The sequence below is a fragment of the Pygocentrus nattereri genome, chromosome 18, assembly GCF_015220715.1.
Source record: "Pygocentrus nattereri isolate fPygNat1 chromosome 18, fPygNat1.pri, whole genome shotgun sequence".
Classification (NCBI taxonomy): Eukaryota; Metazoa; Chordata; class Actinopteri; order Characiformes; family Serrasalmidae; genus Pygocentrus; species Pygocentrus nattereri.
The window spans coordinates 38,527,797-38,544,733 of record NC_051228.1 but is presented as its reverse complement, the minus strand read 5'-3'; the positions used below and the strand labels follow the sequence as shown (position 1 = coordinate 38,544,733).

General features: G+C 45.0%; 1 protein-coding gene across 4 annotated transcripts in view; it reads right to left on the bottom strand.

Moving 5' to 3' along the window:
- Nucleotides 1-16,937, bottom strand: part of dclk1a (doublecortin-like kinase 1a) — a 100,505-nt gene that overhangs the window by 4,399 nt on the left and 79,169 nt on the right. For 3 of the 4 annotated variants that reach the window (XM_017717122.2, XM_037547346.1, XM_037547349.1), the window contains 8 exons: nt 10,080-10,164; nt 9,515-9,690; nt 9,273-9,392; nt 7,624-7,770; nt 2,219-2,352; nt 1,960-2,037; nt 745-841; nt 209-289 (listed from right to left, as the gene is read on the bottom strand). In XM_017717122.2, the coding sequence (XP_017572611.2) occupies nt 209-289; nt 745-841; nt 1,960-2,037; nt 2,219-2,352; nt 7,624-7,770; nt 9,273-9,392; nt 9,515-9,690; nt 10,080-10,164 (918 nt within the window). Of the gene's footprint in view, nt 1-208; nt 290-744; nt 842-1,959; nt 2,038-2,218; nt 2,353-7,623; nt 7,771-9,272; nt 9,393-9,514; nt 9,691-10,079; nt 10,165-15,019; nt 16,924-16,937 lie in introns of those variants that run through there. The other variant, XM_037547348.1, reaches the window with a different exon arrangement.

The following is a 16,937-nucleotide window of genomic DNA, read 5'->3' as shown; positions in this document are numbered from 1 at the left end:
ATTTTCTAGGCTTTTCAAGATGCTGTATACATTTTAGGTTGTTATAGATACCGTATGTCTGTGATCTAAATTAAAAAAACCCGTAAATCAACTCAGAATTGATTTCAATCTGACATGTAAACAGATTAAGGTAGCACTGATCAATCGAAATGCAATTTAGCATCACAAGAAGGCCATAACTGTGTTTTTATGCAGAGTGAGTACTCACAGTGACCCAGGGATGTTCCAGCACTTGCAAAGCTGTGTATCTCTGATCCACTTCCACCTGCAGCATGGATGTGATCAGCTCCTGCAATCACACACACACACAGGACACACACACACACACAAGGTGTTAGTGCTGACCCAAATGACTTCAGAGGCGTTTATTTGCACCTCCAAAAAGAATTTATGTATCCTGTATCTTCTAACAGGCACTCACTGCTGTAAGAGCTGTTTAATGAGACAGCACAGGTTGAAAAAGCTTTCTAGATCAGTATATGCATCAGATATCAGTATAGAAAACCTCATATCTCCATTTTTCAGTTTTTGACATAATTTGAAAATGCCTGTTACTCTTTATATTGTGTGTAGATTGTATGATGAATGGACAAAAAGAAACGGCCCAATATTACTTGGAAAAAATTCTGGTTCCATTGACTTCCATTATAAGTAAAGTATGTTTTTTCCTCCTCCTGTAAAGTTGCCATTTGGGAGATATGAGGTTTTCTTCCGACAACAGCGATATCCATCATTCTCACTCACCTTTGCTGAGTCCGACACATTGTCCCAGTATGGGAGAGGGAATTCTAACTGACCAAGCAGAATCTGGTCAAACAGAGCCTCCTGGTCCTCCGTGCTCCTGCGGAAAAGATGAAATGTATGAGATCACATTAAGAAAGGAAAATTAAGAAATGGCTCATAAGCAAATTGAAGTGTGCTTGAACACGGGTTGATCCAAGCGTAGTTCCTCCTGTTACCACATGGGGGCCCTGCTGGCCCTGCTCTCTTACATAAGTAATGTATATTGCACTTCCTACACTGGCTAGCGCACTTCACACATCATAATCCCAGTTTGCATAAGGAGTGAAAAAGAGGGCCTACAAATCAACTGACACTCAATCTGGATCCGGATCTACCAAATACGATCTAAAAACAGCAGCAGCAATGCCGCTTCTCCTGCTGCAGCCAGAAAACCGCTCTGGTAGGTTTTTAAATATATCTTTTACATCTTTTTAATGTAAATATCAAAAGATATTACACCTTGTGCAATTTAAGGATAATACAAAAGGACACAATCTTTCCGGGGGTCCCACAGTCTGAGACCACTTGTGCTTTAATGATAGTGGCATGGACTCCAGACGTTTGTGCAAAAGCCTCTGATGAGCAGATCAGATCTACCTGAGCTTCGTCTGAACACAAGCTTCAACTGAAAGAGATACGACACATGAGACCTGACCTTTTGGTACAAAGGCTTTCATATGGTTAATGTCACTCTTTCGCTTTTCGGAAGAAAACCTCGTATCTCCAAAATGGTGATTTTACAGGAGAAGGTAAAATCCTACTTTACTCGTAATGTGAGTCAATGGAACCAGACATTTTTCTAAGTAATTTTGGGCCGTTTCTTTTGGGCCACTCATCATGAAATTTACACACAATATAAAGAACAACAGGCGCTTTCAAATTATGCCAAAACCTGAAAAATGGCAAAAATGGAGATACAAGGTTTCGTTTGGTTACTGCAATTTGAAGTCGTGGCCTAGAAATAGTGCCAATTCCTCATTTTACTATCATGACTTTTCTCTTTTTTCAAATATTCGAAATGTTCAAACTTTCTATTTATTTCCAGGTTTAAATGACAGAACGCGGTCTCAGGCATTTGGACCCACTGTATGTTAAGCGGCTTGAGCTGAAGTCCATCTCGGAGTGGACAAGTGAATAATATCTATAAATTAACAACGGAACAGCCTATAAACATACCCGCGAAATGGTGGGAATCCACACAGCAGGATGTACGTGATGACTCCAGCTGCCCAAATGTCCACTTTAAGGCCATAACTACAGCAAGATAAGAATAAGAGTTTAGTCCAAATCAGACAACAATCCTCTTTTAGTGCAGGTAATAAAATAACGTCTAAAGCAAATGCAATAAATGACCAACACTGTATAAAAATGACACCAAGCCTAAATACAAACAAGTAATGTTGGGATTATTTACGCATTTTCAAGGAGTTCTCACCCAGTCTCTGCGATGATTTCAGGTGCTACATATGTGGGTGTTCCACAGACAGTGTACAGCGGACCGTCCACCACTGTCGCCAAGCCAAAGTCTCCCAGCTTTAGAGACTTGCTTCCGTCCTGATGCTCATAGACCTGAAGGAAAACAGACAAATCTGTGGTTTAGTCCATCGGATCACATGACGTCAATTGTTTCACATTAGTTCCTTGGCTGGATCTCAAACGCCTAATAAGACTAAGGAGATGGTCTTTAGGTGGACTTTAGGAACTCAGAACCTGCCAGGTCACCAGTCACCACTGATGGAGTTGATGTGGAGGTGGTTGGGACCTACAAGTATCTGGGTGGGACCTACAAGTATCTGGGTGGGACCTACAAGTATCTGGGTGGACACAACAAGCTGGACCGGAGCTGTAACTCTTGCTGTGTACAAGAGAGGCCAAAGCCGCCTCTTCTTCCTGAAGAGGCTGAGGTCTTTTGGTGTGGGTACTAAGCTCCTATGGACTCTACCAGTCTGCTGTAGCGAGCGCTTTACTCTACGCTGTTGTGTTCTGGGGCAGAAGCCTTAACAAATGTGCTCTGAACAAAATAAACGTATTAGGAAGGCTGGCTCTGTTGTTGGAGTCAAGCTGGACTCTTTGGAGGTTGTGGCAGAACGAAGGATGCTCAGCAAGCCGTTAGCCATCCTGGACAACACCTCACACCCCCTGCATGGTACACTGGATAAACGGAGAAGCTCATTCAGTGCAGACGGTTAAGAGCCGTGTGAGATCTTTCTTACACACTGATATACAGCGAGTTGCCTCACTGCAGAGACGGTACTGATCTCCTGCTGTCTGAACTGAGCTGAACCTCGTCACTGTATCTCCTCTCTGATCAATACACACTGTGCAGTCTATCCCAGCTATTACTGTAATGACTCTCACTGCGCATGTTACACTGTAATACTGCTGCAACTCCTAGTTGTGTCTATACTCATTGTGCTTTTACCCACTCAGTGCCCGCTATCATGTAAATACAACAAATCTGTCTTATATTCCAATTAAATATGCAAATACAGATACTTTCAGTTCTACGTTTTTATCCTTTACCTTCTGTCTACTTTTATTTATATTTTTTATTTTCTGCTTAGCACATCGCTGCTGTCGGAAGAAAACCTCGTATCTCCATTTTTGTGTCTTTTCTGTTTTTGACATAATTCGAAAATACTTATTGGCCTTTACATTGTATGGAAATTTCATGATGAATGGAGTCTGGTTCCATTGACTTACATCAAAAGTAAAGTAGGTTTTTTCCTTCTCCTGTCAAGTCATCATTTTGGAGATACGAGGTTTGTTCCAGCAATGTGCAAGTGTATGTGCAATTGTGTGTCGCTACTTCCTTTCGGGGTCAATAAAGCTCTGTCTATCTATCTATAAATGCAAAACGAGGCTTCCAGTGTTCACAACTGAATTTCACTGATGCTAAAAACTCCTAAACTCTACTGGCACAAGTGCTTCCCACTCCTACTCCGGCCAGCTTCCTCTATTCTGCTCGGTTATGTAATAACTGAGGTAATGGCGTTTCAAAAGAGCCTCGAATTGAGTGTCGGAAGGTACCGCTGCCTCTTTGAAAAGCTCGCTTCCAGCCACACAAGCCATTATCTTCGGCTCACACAAGGGAAGAATGAGCGCGGGGACGGCCGGCATCAGCCGAGCTCCGCTGGCTTACTGCCCGTGGAACTGAGGCGCTGAGGCACTGATTATGTTTGACTGGCAGAGGAAGGGAAGAGAGGCTGGAAGAGCAACGATATGACTGCAGTCTTGTAGACCGTACCTGTCAAAACTATTTGGACACATCTGGAAATATATATACATTTTTTTTACTGTTTTTTCTTTCTTTTTGTAGAATAATAGAACAATAGTTATGAAATATTCTAAAACAGGCAAAATAGTAATGACAGGGAAAACTTAAGGGACACTTAAGGACAGAGTGGATGTATGTATCCATACATTTACCCAAATAATAATAATAATAATAATAATAATAATAATAATAATAATAATAATAATTCTTCAATAATAATTCGTTTTTACATATTTTCCAACCTCTCTTTATGCCCAAGTATTAAACAGGCTGCTACTGTTCCTTTAAGACTGATAAGATAAATGAGCTCTGTTCTGATTGGCTGTCTTGTATTGTGCCTCATTCAAAAAGCTTGCAGAACATTTTAGACCCTCAAAATGAATGGGCGGGGCTAAACTGCTGTATGCTGAATAAGTGGATGTATGTAAATGAGTCGGTCCTCGTGACATCACAAAAACGATGGATTCAGCACAGGCTGTTTCTGCATCTTACTTTCCATATGTGATCGGCATGAACTCAAAAAAAAAAAAAAAAAAAAAGTAGAGAAAATTCGATTTTCCATGATATGGGCCCTTTAAACACACACTTCTACTACAAACGGTCAAGAAAACTATGAGAACATATTTGGGAATGTCCAGTGAGAAAAAGTGTTTTGTTTTAGAGCCTTAATGCAGTTCTGCGCACAAGCACCGGGAGTTGTGTTACGGAAAATTCCTATCTTTATGTCGCAACTTAAGATCGGAAAGGTCAAGATTAGATTATTCACAAATTCATATCACAGACGCAAATCTGATCTAAATGTAAGAATCCCATATCTTTTCTTATCCCAAGTTAGGAAATCTTAACTCTATTGACGTTTACAACCAGCCGGCGTGTCTGTTGCCTAGCAACCGTCCATACGCGCACAGCCGATACGTAAACACGTAATCAAGTTAGTCAGCCAGACAGCTAACGTTAACGACGTAAACAAGGTCAAATAAAACTAAAGCGACCATAAACTGAACAATGATGTTTATCAGAGTCGCCGCTCCCCAGTTTCAGTCTCCATTTCCCAAACGCTTTAGCCAAGCGCGCTTACGTTACTCCTCCTAATAAACAGCCACGCCTTCAGCTCTCTCTCCTCGTTATTCACCACCATCGCTGGAATAGACTATCTAACACCCGAAGGTAATCAGAGGGACGGTGGAGACGGGGTTCATCTTAAAGTTCAGAAAATATTTAGGATATTTTGGCGACTTAGGACGTTTCTGTAATCATCTCATTTCTTGTCTGGAAATGAGAAGATATAGACTTAACTGTTGTTCTGTAACGGCTTCTGTCCTAACTTCAGTCTTAGCTGAAGTTGCCATGACAACGAAGCAAATAAGACTTGATCTCGGACTCTGTAATACGGCCCCAGGTTCGGTGTGTATGTTTTTCTTAGATGTGTCCAAACATTCAACTTGTACTGTTCAAGCAACGTCTACAGCAGCAGAAGACAGGTCGTGAACACAAAAGAGCTTGAAGTGGTACGCGCTTTAGATGCCACGCTACATTAATTGACCATAATGACTCCAGACTTGGGTAATAAAGGATTGCTAATCGCTTCGCCAGTCATGCTGATCGCTTGAGCCTAATGGAGCCGTGTAGAGGCGTTTTGTGAATGATGTTTCATCGGGAGCGCACTTAAGTAATGGCCCCTCTCTCTTAATCATCATCCCAGGCGGGCTGGTGCTGCGGAAAGGGTACACACAGTCCACACAGTGATGCTGGTGTTGTAGTGACGTGTGGCTGAAGCGATTTAGCCTCTGAGCAGGGTACAGTATGGTAACCGTCGGCGTGTGAGTCATGTCTCACTTCCTCCTCTGTGAATGTGATATCACACATTCAGGCCCAGGGAGAAAGAGGCAGGCAAGCTGGCAGGGAGTGAGTCAAAGAGTCAGCTAACTGCCTTCATTTCTCTCTCATTCTTTCCACAACTGCTTCAGTAATCAGCGTCAGCCACGTTCACAACTTGTGTCAGGACACCGAGGTCCTCGCACGTTTCTGAAGGGTTTCGCGAGGTTTACGAATAGTGACCGGTTTTCGGCTGACCTCAGAACAGCTGTGGTTCAGCCACAGACCTGACTGCCCGCTCTGTCTATCTCCACGCTGTCTAGAGGAGAGTAACGTCTTGAGATGTTCAGGTATGCAGCACTCATGCTGTACGCCAACATATGACATCAATATGGGAAAACGGAGCTGGCCAAATCTTTATGAGTGCAATCAACACACATTGGAAAATGTCCTATACTGTATTTTTTCAGTCTGGACTGTTCATAATAAGCCAAGAAGGAAGAAAAGTTGCATAACAGCTATGGAGGAGTAAAAAATGATTTTTTCGTGATTGATTCATTTTTGGCAGTTATTTTATTCACCGAGACTACGTGAGATGTAGGGCAAATTACTGCAAGACGGCCCTGCTAGTGAGAAACGTAAGCACAGAACTGAGTTTTTGTCCAAGTACGGAAATTAAGAGCACGCGGTTGCTTTAAAACTAGATTTATTGTAAGATTCTGTCTGGGTATTGGAAAGCTGTCCATCAGGCTCGCTGTACTATATTTCGGATTAATATACTCTTTGACTTTGGGTTTCTTTATCTGGGAAATCATTCTTTAGACTTCGGTCCAAATGATATGGAATTGCTGAAGGCCTTGCTGGCTGCAAGTAAGAAAGCAAATCACTAGAAAATCTGTTGAACCCCCTCAACTGTCTGACTGGTATGACATTGTTCATGAAGTTTATACTACGGAAGAGCTGACTTATTCCTTAAGAATTCAGATCGGTACATTCGGCCAGATTTGGTCTAAAAGGCTAGTGTACACACACACACACACACACACACACACACACACACACACACACACACACACACACACACACACACACACACACATATATATATATATATATCTCCATCCATCCATTTTCTAAGCCGCTTCTCCGTCAGGATCGCAGGGGGGTGCTGGAGCCTATCCCAGCAGTCTTCGGGCGGAAGGCAGGATACACCCTGGACAGGTCGCCAGTCCATCGCAGGTCAGACAGACAGAGACAGTCACTCACACCCAGGGGTAATTTAGCACGTCCAACTGGCCTGACTGCATGTCTTTGGGAGGAAACTGGAGAACCCGGAGGAAACCCACGCAGACACAGGGAGAACATGCAAACTCCACACAGAGAGGACCCTGGCTGACCGGCCGGGGAATCGAACCCAGGCCCTCCTCACTGTGAGGCGACAGCGCAACCCACCACGCCACCGTGCCGCTATATATAGTATGCAAGTGAACGGTGGCAGTGTAACATTTAGTCTGGAAACCCAACATCCTAAACTAAAACTAAATGAATTAGGTTGTAAAGGGGGGGTCGTGGATGCGGCGATTGGTAACAGCTCATCGGATCTCACTTCACACTGGCTGGTTCAAATATCAATAATTGGACTTAATGAATGCTCTAATAAATTAATAAGCGTGTGAAAAGACGGTGGAGACATGAATCAAAACATACATCCAAAAAGTCCTAAAGACACAAACAAATAATGCTCTTACCAAAAGGTTCTCTGGCTTGATGTCTCTGTGGACGATGTTAAGGCTATGTAGATATTTAATGGCGTTGGCCAGGTTATAGAGCATGCCACTGGCATCCCGCTCTGTGTATCTGGTAGCCGAGGTAATAGCATCAAAGAGGTCGCCCCCCTGTGGACAAGCAAGACACAGCAGCACAATAAATACCAGGGTCTACCAGAAGGACAGCTTCCAGTTCTGTAGACATGACACATTCTAACGAGCCCAGGAACATCCTCAACATCCTACAGACGACAGTAAGCACACATGCATGAAGGTCATTAGTTTCTACTTCACAGCAGCTGTCTGGAAATTGTGCTGATGGTAAATAATGCGAGCTGAAAGTTTACACTGGCCTGGTTTGCCTCTGGTGTGGCAGAAGCCGAAATCCCCTCACTGAGGCGGCTAAGTGGAGCAGCGGCTTAATATAGAGCTCAGCTGGACTGAGCTAGCTACTGTACACAGCAGCCACTGAATAAAACGAGACATCAAACACGCAACTTCCTCTAAGATGTCTCAGTGCTCCTTTCCCTCTCTGAGCTTCCACTTTGGACCTGGACCAAATGATGGACATGGTAGTAGATGTGTCCAGTTCCAGGCTGGAGGACCAAAGTCCAGAGCTTGGTGATTTTCCTGCCTGACAGCCGACATACTCTGCAAGAAAGGATCTCAGCAAGTGACGACAACATCTTAAATCTCAATATATCTAATATTCTGACATTTGAGACATTTTCACGTAGTGAAACTGTCTTGTTCTGTCGGCAGATAGTTTTGCTTGTTTCAAAACTTGAGGCAGTTAAATAATCTGCCAGTAGAATAAGATGATCTCTTGAATGAAATGACTTAAAACTAGGATAAAAAAAAATTCTAGAATTAATTGACAATCTTAAAAATAGAGAGATACAGTAGATTGTGACAACATTTAAAATGACGTCACTTGCCAAGATACTTTTCGCAGCATAAATCTGGTAACTAACTGCTGCCAGCACAAGAGTTAACGTCTAGGGGTAGGTTGTCCCGATTATTGTTGAGATAGAGGGGTGAAGTGTTGGGGCTAAATGACCCTCCAAACAGAGGTTTTCTCAGAGACTCTAAACAGAGTGTTATGAGCTCAAGAGACCAAAGAAAATGTGAGAATGTTCTCTGTTAAAAATTATAACCATTGTATTATCTTGGTTTAAAGCTGGTTCAATGTCCTTTTCTTCACAACAAGCATAACAATTTCCCATCCCACCTTAGATGGTCCATCTAAAAAATTCAAGCAAGAAGCTGGTTCTTCCATTGTTTGAAGGCGTATGATCCCTAAATGTAACTAAAGCCCAGCATTGAGGAGCTGAACTTGACCCTCCTCTGCTGTCAGTAGCTGTTAATGAAGTGATGCTCTGTTTATTTGAGGGCTGTTCCATTTCGTAGGGAAAAACCTCAACCACTACCCTCTAACTCAGTTCCGAGGGGCAATGTGACACTTGTAAACAAAGGGTAGGGGTTGGGATTGAGATTGGGTCAGTGTCCAACACCTATGAGAATCATAACATATCATCTGGCCTGACTTCTGAACCAAGTCCTCCTTTTCCTATCAAAGGCATAAACGACAGCAGCCCCATAATAAGAAGAAAATGGCTGGGTTTACACACCTTGACCAGCTCCATGACCAGGTAGAGCTCACTGTAGGTGTCCATCTCCTCAATCAGCAGGACAATGTTAGGGTGCTTGACTCTGCGCAGGATGGCCACCTCGTTCTGGATCATTTGCTCCTGGCAGGGAAGAAGGAATTTAACGTTCAGGCTTGAAGAAACCTTGAGAGGCAAGACACCAGCAATGAAACCAAAAAGGGACTATAAGATACATGATCTGTAAAATAGCATCTTCTACTCACCTTCCCTCTGCATTTGCCCTTGTTGATGATCTTTAGAGCGTACGCCCGGCCCGTGGAGTGCTCTACGCACTCGTGCACTACTGCAAAGTTGCCATCGCCGATCATACGGCCCACCCGGTAGCGGTCAGAGATGGAGGCTGGGACTGCAGGGGCTGTGCTCTCCTCTACGGGCTCAGCTGATCAGAGGAACAGAGACGTGAGGACTTGCATATACCCAATGAGCCTTATTCTACAACTATCCTTCAAGACAGACCAAAAAAATTAGATTACTTAAAGACTTGCAAATTGTAATGGTTTGCACTTAAACCGGATCGTGTCATTGTGCACTTGCAAGCTGTCTTAAGTTGTGAAGACGAAACATAAAAGCAGTCATTTTTAGACTGCGGTTATAGGAACTTTCTGAAAGAACCTGAAGAACCCCCTTAGGGTGAAAGCTTTTGCTTTTAATGTTTCTTTTTCCTAGCCTCAGCACATTCTCAAGGCTTTTATCACGCATAATGTTAGAAGACTGCAGTGTTGTGTAATCAAGAGTCAGGCGCTGATGTAGAACTGTCCTGTCTCTCACCATCGCCGACGGGCCCTTCACCCTCATCCAGGCTGCACACCTTGGTGGAGGCCAGTGAGACGGAGGAACCGCCCTGTTCTGAACCCTGAGAGAAAACAGAGCAGCCAAGAATTCACTCACAAATCACTTCAGCAAGTTCAGACAAAGGACAAATGACAGGGGTGACGATGACGATGATGATGATGATCCTGCAGACAGGTCTGACATGCAGTCTTTCCAGCTTATCGTCTCTCCTCTGAGGTTAGGGCGTCCTAACTCAACCTCTCGGCATCTCCCCTCCCCAAACGGGACTGCTGGCCGCATTCACACCTCCAGCACAACAGCTATTCTCACCTTTAAATTCCAGATGCAACACCAAGGCTAAGGCGAAGTCCCCTTGGCTTCCTCAGGGCTGGTTGCCATGACAGCAGTTTTAGAGAGATAGATAGAGAGAGGGAGGGAAGAGGTGCCAGCTGAGCTGCAAACAGACGAGCCAGAGGGACCCCTTCAGGTCACTGCTGAGAGTAATTAGAGCTGGATGTTCTGTGCTTGACTCATCCGGCTACTGGGAGAGGCATGCGCCTGGATTTGGACATTAGATGTGGATGGGAGTGACCTGGTTGGGGCCTGACTGAAGAGTACACACATGCGGACACGTGAATCCGCCAGAGAACTACAAAATCAAGACCGGTCGGTTCGGCATCCACCTAGGCCACGTTTGTTGCTGTTGCTTTGGGTGTGGCTTCAGTGAAAAAGCCACCCGAAACCCAGCAGGGAGTGAAAAGTGAGTATGTGTGCGAATGCATGTCAGCCGCTCTTAATATTGCATTCACATCCATTTCATTCACATCCCAGGCAGTAGTGATGGCAACACAACTCTGTTGCCATGGAAACTGCTGGCCTCTCGGAATAAGCGGCAGCTCTAGTAATATTTTTCCTGCGCGAGACAGGGTGCAGTACAAGGCCCATACAAAGCAATTTCCTGTTTCCTGCTCGGATGCGAGGCCACTTCTCCGTTGTCCAAATACGATGATTTCCTGTGCCTCCGTAGGCCACGGGGAGCTGGATCTGGGCATTATGAAAGAAGCCGCTGATGCTCTTCCAGCTTCACACTTCGATTACATTCATTACTGAAACTGGAATAAAAGAGCAGCACATCAAGCGGCGCTGAACACCGGTCAGGAAGGGAAAAGTGAGGGGTGTTCCCCGTATCCACTGGACCAAGGAGACGAAACGTGTCCGCTTCGACTCTCAGTAGGAGGACATTCCAGGCAACAACAGTGGAAGGGCTAAAACCTCTTAAGGGTTGATTTATTTTGAACCCAGTACTTTTCCGCCCCATCCATAATCCGTCTACTTCCAGCACTCCTCGCCAAAATTACAGCCAGAGACTTGAGCTTCTGCTTAAGACTGGACACTGTTTAACCGTGCATGATCTCACTAATCCCATTCTTGCTTCAGAGGAGTTCAGATTTTTCGGAGGAAAGAAATGAACGTCCGTGGGATTATCTGAACAAATAAGGCATCTCAAAATCTCCACGAAGCACTAATCTGCCTCGAGCTTTATGATCTAATATTGCGAATACTGGCGTTGCGGCGGTGATCTGTTTTTTTAAGGATAAGCCGCAAGACCTGAGCCAGCTCCAATAACGTTCTAATAAGCGGTTTCCACGTGCGCTCTGGGAGAAGAACGTGAGGAGCAGCACAAGCGGCATGGGCGAGCACAACACTGACCCAGATTAGAGTTCTGTAAGCAGAACTAGTCCAACTTAGAAAAACCCAAAACAACACAGACAAGGCAAAGAGAGGAAAAAGATAAACGCATACCTTATTTAAGGTTTAATACATCCAGCATCTTACACTCATTTCCACTAAACAAAATCAAAACGCAACGAACAGCAGAAGTTAGGGAGGGAACAGAGTGGCAGGAGTAAGTTCGGAGATTGTCTAATGGGACATGAATGATGTGGCGTCTGATGAGCAAGCGAGAGAAATGAAAGACAAAATCCATAAAAAAAAAAGACAAACCTTCAAATTTTAAGTCAAACATGAGTTTGCAAAAGGAAAGGAGAGAAACAAGCAAATGGAGACATCACACTATGTACATGACAGATGATACAGCTGGATGACAATGTGTTTAAAAAAAACAACAACAACAACAACATTTTAATTAAAAATGAACGAATGACAATTTTTACATTCAAGTAAAATGAAATGAAATGACAAGCAAACATAAGAATGTGAGAATGAGAAGAGCATGCAACTCGACAGACAGCGTGGCTGACGAAGGTGGACCGTGGTTGGACGGACAGGACGGTGAGAAGACATGAAAGAGAGATACTGAATGGCTGACACGTCAAAAAGTGACATCACTACATCTGATATCTGCTCAGAAATAAAATCTATTCTCTCTCTAGCATTCTCTGTCCATCTTCACAGAAACGCCCTCCACACGTTTATGGGTATGAATCCAGTAGAGTCAGGCAGCACCTAGTCCGCCAGGCTGTTTAACCTCATTCATAACAGGGCATCAGCGCAAACAGGGGCGCTCGACAAACCGAGTCCGAGTATCATAAACAAGGTTTTGGATTTGCAGGTGTCGCTCGCATCAACAGCAAATGCATGGCTGGCTCCTATTCTAGGTGAACAGAGCAGAGGGGTTGAGGGAGAAAGATATGAGGGAAGGAAGGTGCCCTAAGGACACAGCAGCTAAAGAAGCTGTCTTAAGCTGCCGTTCTTGTGTAATTTCGAAAAGTAGGTCATCGCTATGTACATTGGTGAAAACCGTGCCCAGCCGGGCCATAAGAGTGATCAACCATGCACAAAGGATAATGATGTGTTTGAAACATTCAGCGCTCAAGCTGAATTGAGTGTTGGCTCAGAAAGCAGAAATAACACGAGCTCCAACATAAATGTTGGACATGCACGCAAAGGAGGTATATCTGCGCACAGCTACTGAAGAGCTGTGGAGGACATGAAATATACAGGCATGGAAAAGGCCCAGTCCCATTTCTTCTTCCTACCCCTACCCCTTGCTTTCGAGTGCTGCCCCTTGTTCCTGAGCTACAGGGCAGTGGTTGAGATCTTCATCTGAAATGAGCCCCTCTAATAAAAGAGCATCACTTCATTAACAGCTACCAGCGCCGCTCTGTAGGCGACCCTGCCCGTCTGCAGGGACAGCAGAGGAGGGGGAAGTTCAGCTCCTCACTGCTGGGCTTTAGTTACATTTAGGGATCATACGCCTTCAAAGAGGGGGGCAATTATTTATTATCACCCCCCCTAATTCTTCAGTGATGTGAAGCTGAAGTCGGAGATTCTCCAGATTCTTGAGAATTTTCCCATTCCACCTTAAATGGAGCAGCAGGTACATTCTGGCTCTTCAGGCGTCAGAACTGCTGAACTAATGCTGGACCACCATAATGCACTGAAACGACATTAAACTTTTTTAACAGAGAAAATTCCCACATTTGTGGGTTTCTTTGGTCTCTTGTTCTCCGTCTTGCCAGTTTTTCTTTTTTCCTCATATCTCTCTGTTTGGAGTCTCTAAAAAATCTCTGTTTGGAGGGTCATGCAGCCCCAACACTTCACCCCCACCCCTCTATCTCAATGAGAATTGGGACGCCCAACCCACAGATGTAAACATGCAAAACAGAGGGCTGAGGGCTCAGTGGCAGGGGCGAGGGGTGAGATGGGATTGGGCCGAAGTTGTGAGAGATGAGCACAATGTACTATTTCTTGAATTAAATTAAGACGCACTCTCAAAACAGCTATCAGACGGAAGACCGAGAACGAATCGCAGAGACTGTGGAACACTTTGGGCTCTTCATGTCATCCTCAGCTTGCTGCCATCTAACTCTCATTAAAAACAAAGAAGAAAACAGGAACATTCAGTGCCGGAGTGCCACTCAAACATCGCGTTTATGCAAGAGTGCTTTCCGCCTTCCTTTCCCCCCATTCACAGAAAAAGGAGGTTGTTTTCCATGGCGTGACCCACTTACGTGGCAGATGGTTGTGAAGACATCATGATTCCTCCTCACTACGGAGCCGATCATCAGTCTGCCCCAAATTCTCCTCTGGAGAGGCGGCAAACGACGCGGAGAGCAAAGCAATCCTCCCCGATCAAAGCGCAGCGAGATCGCTCTGCTTCGAGCACTCTTCCAGCAATCACAGAAACGGTGGGGAAACGTGTGGAGACTATGAAACACTTCAGTGACAAATTGAAGGAGGAGGATGAACTCAAAGAGTACGGCGCTCCTGTCGCTGAAGGAACACACTGATTGGCATGGCCGGGTTCTTTTGGGACAAGTCGATTCCGTCTCATCCACAGAGCAACAAATTGTACATCATAAATGTTCCTGAAAATACTTTTGAAATACATTCTTAAAATAAAGCTGGTTAAAGAGTCGTTTGGTGTGACGCTAGTTTAAAAAAACACACCTTTCCACAGATCAAATGTGGTTCTTCTATCGCGTCGCTCCAAAAACATAAAGCTTAACTTTTTAAGAGTGTAGATCAGAAGTATTATGGGTGAATTTTTTAGCGTGTACTTTTCCTAATACAGGGTGATTCAAAAAGATGTCAAAGCGCCATATTTTTACAACCGTGAGGCGTCTAGGAACCAATCACACTCCAACTGTAAGAGGGGGTCATAGAGTTTCTGACCGGCTCCTTCAGTCTGAGAGGAGCTGAGACCCCTGAGCAGAACGTTCTGCGTTCTCCACGTCAATCAGAGTGAATCCGTCAGAACTGAGCAGCGGGATTTTCATCAGCAGTGAAGCTCCAGCAGCTCAGAGCGTTCGGCGCTGGTTCCACAGCACTGGATGATCTCCGAAATCCCACTGAAAGAGGCGTGAGAGCAGCGACGCCTGACACGCTCAGTCCAGTCTGGGATGAGTTTGACAGTTGTGTTGATGTCGTCCGTCCAGCTGGAGGAGGTTCAGACTGAGACCTTGTACAATTACATAATAAACTTTATGCTCATTTAAACCGTTTACAGCTCACTGCACTGATCTGGAATGATTTACAAGCCAAACAAATCATTTTGAAATCGGATTAATCTTTTTTTTTGGGGGCAACTCAAGAGAAGACGGAGATCTTGACACCATGTTGGACCAGCATTGCTCACACTTGTGTCCTGACATGAGTCCACAGCACGTGAAACCCATTCCAGGTCAGAGATGCCCTCCATTCCGCCTGGAGCAGGCAGCCTCCAATTAATCCATCCGAGCTCAATACTAGCACGCGACTCAATTGGCAGGCTTTACCCACCACACTCCAGCTACACAGCCAAAGCTGAAGCTTCCGAGAGTAAACCTGGCACCAGCCAGGCTTGAGCTCCCAGTGGGAAATCTACACGAGCTTCAGCTCTTTGGTTGTGGTAATGGAGGAAGAACAGAGAGGGACACAGAGAAGGAGGCAGCCAGACAGACAATAAGCAGTAATCAGTGAGAGGCTTACAGCTCACACCAATTAAAGAGTTGGTGACACGTCTTGTTTGTCCGTAGACAAACTCTTGCTTCCTCATTATCGGCAGAAGCAGCAGGACTGGGAACACTTTGATGTGGTCACACACATCATTAGCCCTGCACACAAATGCCAGTGGTGTCTCTGGCACAGAAAGCCTGGTGGGGCACAATAAACTGCAGGGGCAGCAGCGACTCGCCAACGAAACTACACACAATCCTGATTCAAACACAAACGCACTCCATCGTGGTTATCGCAGGATAGACGTTCAACGTTTGAACAGAAAAGACGCACAACTTTCTTTCGTCTGAGCAAACTCGTCTGAAACTTCTCCCAAAGTCCACCAGTCCATGAATGAAGTAAGCGATAGCAGAGCGAGGGCGGGCGAGGAAACCCGGAGAGTGTTTTAGCTGCACTCACAGTTTAGCCACGTTTCTCTTTTGAACCTCTCTGGACTGAAGGAGCCGTTTCTGTCCTATCCAGACTGGATGATGTTGAAATCCTCTGGCTGGTGTGTCCCAAACTTTTCTAACTTCTGCTCTAATGGAACCAGATTTCACTTTTTCAACTCGACTCATTATGTTTGCCTTACTGTTATGAGCGGCTACCACAGCTGATCAGGAGCAGTGGCTTGCTGCGTCCACACCGTTAACGTTTACTGAACGTCTGGACGCATGTAGACGTATTATTGTTTTATTGGCTGCTCTCAGCACGGGGCCGGCGTGATCGCACCCTAAAGCTGGTACCGGAAAGCTTGTTGAACAAGCGCAGTGCGTTTCTAACTGCTCACTTGGTTAGACGAGCACTAAGGAGCCCCACGCTCACCAAACGAAGACTGATAGGAGGAACAGGCCACCTACCGGCGTTTACACAACAGGTACAGGAAGGTATTTGGGATGTATCGGACAGCCCTGCCATTGGCGTGTGTAATAAACGGCCAGCAATGTTAGTTATGAAGAAAAATATATATATATATTAGCTGTTATACTGAACTACTGATCAAGTCATGCACTGCTCCACAGTCTCTAACATCAGAGGAGAAAGAGCGGCTGCTGGAAAAGTCTAACGCCTGCTGAGTTGCATGCTCCATCATCAGGCTGTTTGAAGCTCTAGCACTACCACCACATGTCTGCAGGTCAATGTCAATGATTTGAAAGCTACTAAAGGCAGAGGTCAGTCTCCATGGGCAAATCTGCTGGGTTTTCACACACGGCTGACGGTCAAACGACAGACAGAGCGTGCGTCAGCGTCCACGAGAGTCGCACCAGATCCCACATGCTACAATAAGGATTGCGGGATTATTCAGTGGGTCTTCCTCATTGCAAGCTCCTCTCAGAACGAATGAGTGGGGGTGTGGGGGGTGGGGTTATGCTGTGGTTTCAGTGCCTGCCTTGTCCTTTTCCTGGAGAACAGAAG